This window comes from Saimiri boliviensis, chromosome 17, assembly GCF_048565385.1.
Source record: "Saimiri boliviensis isolate mSaiBol1 chromosome 17, mSaiBol1.pri, whole genome shotgun sequence".
Taxonomy (NCBI): Eukaryota; Metazoa; Chordata; class Mammalia; order Primates; family Cebidae; genus Saimiri; species Saimiri boliviensis.
In genome coordinates this window covers 53,432,157-53,444,738 of record NC_133465.1, presented here as the reverse complement: position 1 = coordinate 53,444,738, position 12,582 = coordinate 53,432,157, and the positions used below count along the sequence as shown (strand labels likewise).

The following is a 12,582-nucleotide window of genomic DNA, read 5'->3' as shown; positions in this document are numbered from 1 at the left end:
ATGATAGAAGCAAAATCTTTTTATTAATGACATATATAACTGTGAATATAATGTTTAATCCTTTCATTATCCCTTAACATATTAATTATCCCTATTTAAAGGCTTTCGAAACATTGGGCAAAATCACTTGTATAAATACATAGACAAAGTCTCAAAAATGGAGGAGTAGAATGGTATAATGACAAAATAGCAAAAATCTTCTTTTGCTAATTTTATAAATTAAAAGAACCTAGTCATATCACTGAAGTATATATTTTCCAAATAATGTGCATTTCAGAAGAGCAACTCAGACTAGGAGCCACGGCTCATACCTATAACCCTAGCACTTGGGGAGGTGAACGTGGGAGGACTGCTTGAGCCCAGGTGAGAGCAGCCTGAGCAACATGAGATTCCATCTCTACAACAATTAAAAAAAAAAATTAGTTGAATATGGGGGCACATGCCTTTAGTCCCAGCTACTCAAGAGGGTGAGGGAGGGGCAGAGCTTGAGCCTCAAAGGTCAAGGCTGCAGAGAGCCATGATTGCGCCACTGTACTCCAGCCTGGGCAACAGTGAATCCCGGTCTCAATCAATCAATAAGTCAGTAAGAGCAACTCAGCAAGACAAGTAACTGAAAGAATAAGACTAAATGAAAATATCTTTTTCTTTTTGGAAGTGGCTGAAGAGCACTATAAATATTTTAATTTTGAAAAACCAAGTTCCTATTTTCAAGACATTTGTAAGTTACCATGGTTAGTGGAGGAACTAAGAAAATAATTAAAAGTCAGAAAACAAATAGAGTCTTCTGAGAAAATTCAGTATATGAAATCAATATATCTTAAGTTGATAATTACCAAATGATTTAAAAATACAAGCAAAAAAGGTAAATGTCTAATTTAGCCTAAACTCAACTGGGAAAGCCGACAATAAACATTGTAACTTGCAAATTGTGTTAAATTTTAAAAAAATTTTAAACTAAGAACATCTAATTGTAAACACTCCAGCTGATGAAATAATAAGAAAGATTTTTATGTATTAGGAAAGCTTGTTTATAAAATTCCAGATTTCCATATTGTTATTTTTTTAAAGGTATTTTATTTATAAGGATATTGCAAAAGGAAATAGAGGTCTATTCTGGAATTGCAATCTAACAAGAGAGACAATCTAACCTTCACATTTACATTGAAAAACTGAGCTTTGCCTTTTCTGCAATATGCATATTCTTTTTTAAAATATAAAACTATTTCAAAAGGTTCATATATGCATATATATAAAGCAAAAGAACACAAAATTAAAAATTACATAAATATGCCAAAAGACAGTTTTTTAATGGTTTCCTTGAAAACGAAGTGTCAAATTATCTTAGGCTGTGCGTCTTTTTCTACAAAGAACAAAGTAGACCTTATAGCTCAGAAATCCATGTAACAAGTACTCTACTCATCATACTCACAGGTTTTAGTTTTTCTTCCTCACTAGTCAATACCACAGAGTCTTTTCCCCAAGAAAATCTGAAAGGCTTCTTATTCACTGGTCATGCTGTTATCAGACCCGACACATCAGGAATGACCCACACTTTAATCTCCAGCCAGCTCTTTACTATGCCCAGAACTTACGGTGCATTACAGGTGATACTTCTTATAGCAGATGTTGATTATGGTCCCCAAACACAAGAGATGCTCCCAGAGGGGTTTAGAACCCCTAACAACATCACCTGCTTCTTTTTGTATCCAGAGAAGCACTGTGGTGTTCTGTTTTGAACAACTAATGACTTCAGGAGATTACACAAACGAGTTCTTTTCATTAGATTGCTTGACATTAGCTTATCCTTTCAGAATACTGCAGCAAACATAGGTTGTATGATTCCATTAGGAAAAAATAAATATTTTTACACAATTTTTCTCTGTGGCGCAGTTTAGTTTACCCTTCTGTGAGAGCGAATTACTGGAAGAACTGCTTCTTAGTTTTCTAATGGCGCAGCGTTAACAGAGTGAATGATTCACGGATGTTCTTCTTAACATTCAGGAGTAACAAGGAAGGCTAGCAGTGCAGCCCAGGTCCAGAGCTGATGAATGGTGCAGTGCTGCTGTTGTCATAGTAACCAAGAAGAAAAAAGCAGCACCATATAAGGATCTGTGACATGGATTCTGGGAACAATTTATATTAAAAAGCTGTAAGCTCCTCATGCCTTAAAGCTGTAAACTCCTCTCTTACTGTTTCCTTTTCATGTTTTACTCTTCTGAATTTTTTAATCAGAGCTGTGTGAATGTACATTGCAAAACAGTTACTTAGTAGACATCAACAAAAATAATGCAACTGTGGTAATTTAAAAGGGTAATAATACTTTAGCAAGCTAATCCAGGTCTGCATATCTCCATAATGTATTGTTAAGTGTTAAAATTATACAGTAATTTTGTTGCAATGTAAGGAACTGTCTAGAGTTTGAGACAGTAGAAAATTTATTTTTACGTACTTAGAGATATTTAAACCCTAATTAAACGCCTTTCATTCAGATGGTATGCATCAGATATACCCAAACCGCAGCACTATCAACTGACTGACTTAGAAAGCAGCAATGACACTGACTACAAAGCGAGGCATACTATCACCTGTATTCCTTCTAGATAAAGAAAGTTTTAAAAGACACTAACTTCACTAAAAATGCTCATAGCTTTCATTCATGAACAAGAAAACTGTTCCATCAATCACTTGTAAGACAGGGTTACTGGCCCACCCATGCTTTTAACGGCCTCTCCCTAACTGGGCCTGGACAATCTTTTTCTTGTCAGTTTCTCTTCGCCTCTCAGGAATCAGGAAGAGTTCCTTCCTTTCCAGGGGATAGCAGGATAGCTTCCAAAAGGAATCATAGGAGAAGTGGGAGCTAGGGAGACCACCAATGAATAGATTGTCATAATGGTACTCTCTCTGTAGTCTTTTGGACGTGGCTCTGAGATGACTGGTGCAGAAAAAATATCTTTCATTAGATTTATTAAGCATGAGTCACTGATGTTATGATATTTCATCTATTAGATAGGGCAATTCTGTATGAAATTGTTCTATATCATAACTATGTGTTACTTTTCCATCACCATTTATTTAATGAAATGTTTAGATATGATACAAAACAAAATATTAGATATATTTACTTATTACACTGTTCTCTTATATGGGCAACATTGCCATGGTAACAGTAATTCTGGAACAGCTATGTATTTGTTGTTTATATATTTACGATGCATTTATCTCTATAAATGAAGAACCTCAGTAAAATGTGACTAAAAAGAACTACAATGCAGTGGGATGGACGTGCATTTGACTAGTCTTCTAACTGTAGTTGGACTAATAGCTTCGCTACTTTTAAATATAGCCCTGAATAAGTCATCTAACCACTCTGACCCACTGATTCATCTCAGCAAAGTATTTTCTAACTTCTTCCTAAAGCTACTGCGAGAATAGAATAAAATAAAATAATATGATGCAAAGTCTTGAAATTCTGAAAATCTATATTATTTAATAGTATCTAATTAAACGAAACAGGAAAGATAAAAAGGAAAAATGGAATTTTAATAGAACTCCATAGACACAGAAAATTTCCTAAAAGGGTAAATATTTCTCCAGGCTAGGTTTTACGTCTGACTGGATATTGTGTCCCATCACATTGCACATACTTGTCACAAGTAGCTATTTCTTTTTAGAATTATAGTAGACACAGATACTGTGGACTAGTGTTCAAGGATTATTTAATATAATAATGTACAAGTAATTCTACTGCCTCAACATGACTTATAAACGTCTTTAGAAAATAGTAACTTGGTAATAAAGAAGTATAAGCAGTTTCTATGGAATGGTAATACTAAAGAGCATGCAAAGTGATAAACTTGTTTAAAATAGTCGATTACCTTTTATTCTACCTGACTAGAAAGCTATGGGGTAAACTCAAAAATGAGCTTTTATGTTTGACTTGAAAATTCCATGGAGAGCATATCTCATTCGGTTTCCTGGATAGTCTAATCTCTTCTGTCTAACAAGTTTTTATAATCAAATATTGTCTTGCCCCAGTAATCATTTTTGAGGGAAATTTTCTTTAGTTGTGACTTTTTAGAATACTGATTATTCAATATCTGAGGTAAAAAGAGGAAGTTTCTCTCCCACCTCCCCACTCATCATGTCTTGTTGAGCAGATCTTTTCATTAGTGAAATATCAGAAAAGTTCCGCAAAAAAAAGAAAACCTGGACAATAAATAAATTTTTCACTGACTTTCATGTTAATGTTACCTATGCTCCACAGGAGCTAACTGGGATGAGGACATGGTTAAAATACTTTAAAAGACCACGGGTTTGGTTTTGTTTGAAAAATTGGATTAAACTTAAGGGTGGAGAGAGATTTAAGGAGTTAAGCTATTACCTCTGGTTACTAATTTTTAACTCCTTTATGATTAATTTAGGAAAGTCATGCTAAAACTTACAAGATTTTATATTTTTTTATTTTTATTCCTTTTCCAGTCTTCTCATATTAAAAGCTTTTTCTAAAGAGTAATCATCAGTACTAAACTCTATGGTGCTTAAAGGTATTTATGAAGAGATGTACATATGAAATCTCTGTTCTCACAGGAGTTAAGAAAGTAACCATCCTACTAGTTACAGCAATTCAAGCTCTGGCCAAATCTCTACGTGGGGCTGTGTCTTTCCTAGCAATGGCTACTGCTCCAGTTCAGGACTTCAAGCTGCAACAGTAGGGTAATGACTGACAGAAGAAAAAGAAATATATTCGTAAAAATAATATGTGATCTCTACATATTAGCCAATTACTTCATCTTGGGGTCAAACAAACAAAAAAAGAGTAAAGAGCAAAATAGCTACAACTCTAAAGGATAAACTGGCAGGGTTGGATATATCGAGAAGCAGTTTTTCTGTTTGATGAAGGTCATAAATGATATTTAATGGATTTCTGAGGATAATTTTCTTTATACTCAGTTTTTATTTTATATGTTGACTTTACTACCTAAATCCTGAATAAAATTTTCCCAAATGTGTGATGCTACCTCTAAATGACAACTGTAACATTTGAAAAAGGTCATGAGCTGGCAGGTAGATCTTTCAGAATGTTTTTATTGATAAGCAGGGCATAAAAGGGCATACTGAGCCATGAGATACACATACCAAATCTCCTTTCTCTCATTTTACTTACTTCATTAAACTAATCTGAAGTTATAAAATTTGCTGAATTATATAGATGTATATGCAATTAAAAAATCATTTTCAGAAATAAGAAACATAAACATTAATCCGAAATGGGGAAAACAGAGATGTTCAACCAACTCTGGTGTAACTCAAAACACTGCTCATTGTGCTATCTAAACAAAGTCATCAAACAGATCATTAATACCACATAGACAATTCTAAAATGACCATATTTCTTGGCTGGGCACAGTGGCTCACACCTATAATCCTAGCACTTTGGGAAACAGAGGTGAGAGGGCTGCTTGAGCCCAGGAGTTTGAGACCAGCCTGGGCAACACGGCAAGACTCCATCTCTACAAAATAATGGAAAAAAAAATCAGTCAGGTATGGTGGTGCATGCTTGTAGTCCCAGCTACTCAGGAAGCTGAGGTGGGAAGATCACTTGACCCCAGGAGGCTGAGACCGCAGTGAGCAGTGATCATGCCACTGCACTCCAGCCTGGGTGACAAAGCAAGACTCTCTTTAAAAAATGAGTAAAATGAAATCAGCATATTTCTTAACTTTTTAAATTCTACCAATGACATGAATGACTGAGAGACAAGGTAAGGATGTGTATTTATAATTAAGAAAGGCCAGCTGCACTGAAAATGTCCAGGAACACTCTGCCTCTGGTGTTTAAAATCCTCCTCTGAGAGGGAGTTATTCTGTCATGCCATGTGTTTCCTACTCTTATGGGCTGAATGTCAACTTGGGTGCATCATTTTCTAAAATGAGAATAAATATATGGCTTAGCATTATAAAAATTTCTGACATTATAATGTGAACATATATTCTGTTCTAAGCTTTACATTATCCCATACTATAATTTATTTCCTGTTTAGAGAGTTACTAATGATTTCTTTTGAATCATGGATATTTGACTTTTGTGATGCTTTGGAAGTGAAAAGTATTCCTCATGGACAAAATTGTTTAGCCCTTAAATTCCACATTTGACACTTTCTAAACTGCTCACATTCCATAGCAGGTGGGAAGTTAAGAAAGCAGGGAAAGACAAGGTTAATTAAGTAAAAAAAATTGACTTCCTAGGAACTGTGGCATAAATCATGGTGAGTTTTCTCGGGAAGGTCACAGAAGAAGGATGGACAAGGAAGGATTTTTCTTCTTCATGGTATTTTCCATGTTTAAAACTGATATCCAGTTCTTGGAACCACAACACAGTAGCTAAAAATGATACCGATCAAGTGACAACTTTTTCACGTTAGGATTCTTTTTATTATTTCCCCTTGTTTGTTACAAGAAGTGCTTGGCACAAAAAGAAACTCTCGACACACATTTCTGTATTCCACTCAGCCTTAAGGTGTTATTATCTTCATTTTACATATGAAGAAACAGAAGCTCAAAAAGAACTAATCCGCACAGACAGAGTTTACAAATGAATATGTAGAATTCTAATTGGGTTCTTTGTCCAACTAGTTTTTTGACCAGTGTGATCCTATCGGTTCTTTCGGGCCTAGAGTTCTGAACCTTAACCCTGTCATATTACAGACATTCCATAAAGACCTGCTGAAAACAAACATTACCTAACACTGTATCCTTATTGTTAGACATTTTTCTTGGTGCTGACTACTTGTCCTCCCTGGAACTTTGCCTACTGCCTGCTCCTAGATTCCCTTGGATTAACAGGTTCTACCTACTGCCTGTGACACCCAACAATTACCCTACTGCTGATCCACCCTAATGTCTAGGGTCTGTTGAGGCATCTACTTCATGAGTGCTACCACACCGTATCTTACTAACTTGCCTTCTCCTTCACGGGTCCTAAGTGTCCTTGGTTTGACTCTTCACTGCCCAACAGCACTAAAAGGAATGCTGAACAGTCAATTCAACACTCCAGATTTAGGCAAACATTTCTTTCTTTTTTTTTTGAGACGGAGTTTCTCTCATTACCCAGGCTGGAGTGTAATGGCACAATCTCGGCTCACCGCAACCTTGGCCTCCCGGGTTCAGGCAATTCTCCTGCCTCAGCCTCCTGAGTAGCTGGAATTACAGGCACGCACCACCATGCCCAGCTAATTTTTTGTATTTTTAATAGAGACGGGGTTTCACCATGTTGACCAGGGTGGTCTCGATCCCTTGACCTCATGATCTACCCACCTCAGCCTCCCAAAGTGCTGGGATTACAGGCGTGCCACTGCGCCCGGCCCTAGGCAAACATTTCTTTAAAAATACAGAGAAAAGAAGCTATGAGCCAACGGTCAGTAATTTTAAAAGAGAATATGGTTTGAGGGTACAGATTAAAAATAAAAAGCAATTTACACAATCACAAACGTATGGAAGCATCTAATGAAATAAACATTGCCATACCAGGAATTTTTTGATAAAGACAGATTGTACCCAAAGAAGAAACATACAAAGAGGGAAGGAAATTATCAAAGATGAAGAGTAGAAAACCATCTAATTATATTGTCCAGGAAGAATAGAGCCCCAGCTGAGAAGAGCTATGTTTTTAATACAGCAAAAATGATTGCTGGGATTTATTTATTTATTTTTGGGATGGAGTTTTGCTCTTGTTGCCCAGGCTGGAGTGCAATGGCATGAGCTCAGCTCACTGCAACCTCCGCCTCCCAGGTTCAAGCGATTCTCCTGCCTCAACCTCCCCAGTAGCTAGGATTACAGGTGCCCACCACCACACCCAGCTAACTTTTTTGTATTTTTAGTAGAGATGGGGTTTCACTATGTTGACCAGGTTGGTCTTGAACTCCTGACCTCAGGTGATCTGCTCACCTCAGCTTCCCAAAGTGCTGGAATTACAGGTGTGAGTCACTGCGCCTGGCCTGGCTGGGATATTTTTAGAACTAAAAAATGGACAGGAAAGGACAGATCTGCTGCATGGGAAAGATAATCATGTAGTGATTTTATTACAAGCTTTCATTTATTAATCACCTTCTATGAGCTAAACTCTTTACTAAGGTCTTGACACACAACTTATTTAATTAATTAATTTTGGGGAGGAGACAGAGTCTCACTGTTGCCAAGGCTGTAGTTCAGTGGTGCTATCTCAGCTCACTGCAACCTCCGCCTCCAGGGTTCAAGCAATTCTCCTGCCTCAGCCTCCTGAGTAGCTGGGATTACAGGTGTGTCCCACCATACTCAGCTAATTTTTTGTATTTTTAGTACAGAGTTTTGCCATGTTGCCCAGGCTATTGTCAAACTCCTGAGCTCAGGCAATCCTCCCACCTCGGCCTCCCAAAGTGCTGGGATTCGAGGTATGAGCTACCACTCCCAGCCATAATATCTTATTTACTCCATATGTTACTCTGTGATGCAGAAATATCAGTAATATAATACAGGTAAGAAAACAAATTCAGAGTAGTCAAGTGACATGGCCAAGATCATACAGGGTTTGAAGCATATCTGACTCCAAAGTTTGCCATGCTTAACAATATCCTGCTCTAAGTAAGAGACAGAACAATCCATTACTAAACCCTTGGTGCTACAGTTTGAATGTGTCCTCCAAAATTCAAGTATTGAAATTTAATAGCCAATATGACAGCAGTAAAAGGCAGGACCTTTAAGAGGTAGTTAAGCCTTTGTGATTGGGATTAAGACCTTATAAAAGAGGCTAGAGAATTAGGTTCTCTTGCACTTCCATCATCCCTCAGGCTTGGACACAATGTCTCTTCCTCCTTGAGGATAAAGCAACAAGGTGTTATCTTGGAAGCAGACAGCAGCCCTCACCAGACAATCAAACCTGCTGGGTTGGTTGTCTTAGACTTCCTGGCCACCAGAACTGTGAGAAAATAAATTTCTGTTCTTTATAAATTCCTCAGTCTCAGGTATTTTCTTATAGCAACACAAACAAATTGAGACGACTCTGATTTTGCTTTAATGTCTCCATTAAGGAAAATTATATTTAAACTAATAAACATCATTAAGAGGTCACTAAAGACCAAGTTTTGAGGACAATGAGTTAAAAATACACATAATGAGTTAGAAATACACATAATCAAAATTCAGGCCTACACAATATACCTTTCAGAATTCGAAAAGGACATGAAGACATGAACATCAAACTACCACTAATAATTTTTATAAAACCATGCAGAAAATTCAAAGAACTACAGGATGAAAGGATGCCATAATGTGGATACTAGGAGTATCTATTAAATTTTTCAAAAGAAAAATGCTCACTAGAGTTGACAAAGGGTCGGTCACAAGGAAGAGTAATTTCAAAGTAATCTGGTGCCCATTTTGATATGTTTACTAGAGCAGAAGATGATGAAGATAACACAGTTGTACTACCATCTTGATATTAGACAGGCTGTAAATAAAGTCTGCTAAGCTAGAGAAAAGAAGACATGATGGCTGCTTTCCAGGATATAAAAGACTGCCATGTGAAAGAAGAGGTTAATTTATGTCACATAGTTTTAAAAGGCAGAACTAGGACTAATGGGTAGGAGCAATAGAGGAGGGCATTTCCACCCACGTAAATTAGAGACCTGACAGTTAAAACTACCAAACAAAGGAAGAGGCTATGTTAAAAGGTAGAAAGCTCACCATCATTGAAAGTTTTCACAAAGAGACTGTTGACTATCCACTAAGTTTGCTGTAAAGATTAAATTTGCTCAAATATGTAAAGTATTTAATACTTTACATATTTGTAAATATGTAATTTAATACTTTACAAATTTGTAAATATGTAAAGTGTAGAACGGAGTAACAACTCAAAAAAAATTACCTTTAATTACTATTATTATTATAATTATCACTATTACTTGTAAGTTTACTTAAAACTTGCCTGTAAAATCATCCACGTCTGCTGACTCTTGGGAATCTTTGATTTCTATGGTTACTAAGCTAGTCTAGTCACAATTTTAAGTTTTCTTGAGTCAAATTTACAGCGTGTTTTCTTCCATTTCATTCAAGGTTTTCTGTGTGTGTGTTGTTTTGCTATAAAGCTATATGCCGTATTCCATTATGATAAAAAGATTACCATTAGTGACCAATTAATTTCTTGTTCTGTATGTTATTTATCTTTTCTCTTTCCCTCTCTTTTTCATTTTGATCATTTCTATCAAAGATTCTTCTACCCTCTTAGTATTTTCAAAGAAAGTGTGGCTTCACTGATCAAGTACTAGTTTTTTGCTTACTCATTTTCACTTTTAAGTTTACTGATTACTTCTTTTATCTTTACTATGTCTTTCTCGGTCTCCTTGAGTTATTAGTTCATTTATTCTCAGTACTTCTCATTTTCTAATAAAAGTATTCAAGGTAATGACTTTTCCATATAGTACCATTTTGGCTACATTTCTTAAGTTTTAATACATAATGCATGTTAATTCCAACTTTTTTTTTTCAATTTTGGTTTCTATTTTAACCCAAAAGTTGTTTGAAAATTCTTTAAAATTTTAGAAGTAAAAAACAAATTTCTCCCTTTTTTGTTGTTAGATTCTATTTTGATTTTCAGTGAAAAACATCTGTATTAGGTAGAGATTTCTTTATGGCCAAATATATAATCCACTTTCATAACCAGTTCACAAGTGCTGGAAAATAATATATGTAAAATAAATCTTATTTTTTTTAAGTACAAGGTTCTACACTCAGCTGAATGAAGCTTTTAAAAACTTGATACATATTAACTTTACATATTTATGGGGTACATGTGATATCTGGATACAGGCTTACAATATGTAATGATCAAATCAGGGTAACTGAGATATCCATTATCTCAAAAACTCGTTTCTTTTCATTTGGAACATCCCAAATCTAGCAATTCTGAAATATGAGTTAAGTTGATTAATTGCTTATTATTCAAATTTTCCATTCTCTAATGACACTGAGCTGTTGATTTTATGAGGCATGAAATGTACCTTAACCCATTTATATCTAATGTTCCATTACTGGAACGCTAAGCTTGTGGGAGTTATCTACACACACGGGTACCTATTATTGAGAAATATTTGGATTTTCATTTTTTTGGTATATAAACAATACCACATATATGCACACACATATATACACATTTTCAAATCTGTTCAAGCTTACTTGTAAAATAAACTCTTAGCAATAAAATTGGTGTATTAAGGATTATGTACCTTATAATTTTGATATGCATCAAATTGCCCTAAAAAATGGCTGTACCAGGCCGGGCACGGTGGCTCAAGCCTGTAATCCCAGCACTTTGGGAGGCCAAGGCGGGTGGATCACAAGGTCGAGAGATCGAGACCATCCTGGTCAACATGGTGAAACCCCGTCTCTACTAAAAATACAAAAAACTAGCTGGGCATGGTGGTGCGTGCCTGTAATCCCAGCTACTCAGGAGGCTGAGGCAGGAGAATTGCCTGAACCCAGGAGGCGGAGGTTGTGGTGAGCCGAGATCGCGCCATTGTACTCCAGCCTGGGTAACAAGAGCGAAACTCTGTCTTTAAAAAAAAAAAAAAAAAAAAAAAAAGGCTGTACCAATTTTCATCCCTACTCAAAGTGTATATATGCAAAATTTAAGTTTTATTAAACTTAACAAACGTATATAATGGGTAAATAATATAAATTCCATAAGAGTTGAATGAATAAATTTTTAGCACTCTTTAATCATCTACCTATGCTGAGGATCTTTATAATACTATGGGAAAGCATCTTGGAGGGAGCCTTGGGCAAGAATCTGGAGACCACATACTCTGCATACTCTCATCCACATCTCCCCCAAAGCACAGCAATACCTAAGTAAATCAAATGAACCTTGAAGCCTGCCCAACTAGTTTCCCTTTATTGTTTAAACCATTTGGCTATATCTTTTATTGCCTGGAACAACAAATATCTTAAATTCATACACTAGATACTCTGGGTGAGGTATTTAACTTCTTTAAACTTCGATTTTATTCTTGGTAAAATAAGACAAATGTGGAGGGACTGGGTATTAATCTTAACTCTGACCACTGCTAGCTGTTATTATCCTCAGCAAGACATTTTACCTTCAGCAAGACATTTACCTCTCTATGAACTTAATTTGCTCATCTGTAAAGTAGAGATACAAGTGACAAAAACAGGAGCTAATAAGTGTATGCCACACAACAGGCATTATAATGAAAACTGTCATTATTCCTACTACTCATTAAAAAGTATGACTTTAAAAACATGTAAAGCTTTAAAGTTCCCATAGGTATCTAACATGAAAAGCAATTTTTATAAATTTCTCAACAAATTTAAACAAATTTTATTAACAATAATGGCTAACACTTTATGAGCACTTAAACACAGTTTTAAACAAGTATAAAACAATGTGATTATAATAATACAACCACCCATGAAGTGAGTTGTATGTTGTTATCTCCATTTTACAGATGAATAAACAGAAGCAAATAGGCGTGAAGTGACACTCTGAGCTGGGATACAAACTCAAGCAGTATGACCACAAAGTCTGTGTCTCTC

General features: G+C 35.8%; 1 protein-coding gene across 9 annotated transcripts in view; it reads right to left on the bottom strand.

Moving 5' to 3' along the window:
• The window catches only part of TANC2 (tetratricopeptide repeat, ankyrin repeat and coiled-coil containing 2), a 442,578-nt gene that overhangs the window by 270,242 nt on the left and 159,754 nt on the right, over window positions 1-12,582 (bottom strand). Inside the window, exon 1 of one of the 9 annotated variants that reach the window (XM_074388825.1) lies at window positions 1,593-11,506. The exons of the other annotated variants lie outside the window; for them this stretch is intronic. Coding sequence (XP_074244926.1) covers window positions 1,593-1,599 — 7 coding nt within the window. The 5' untranslated portion in view covers window positions 1,600-11,506. Of the gene's footprint in view, window positions 1-1,592; window positions 11,507-12,582 lie in introns of those variants that run through there. 9 annotated transcript variants of the gene reach the window in all.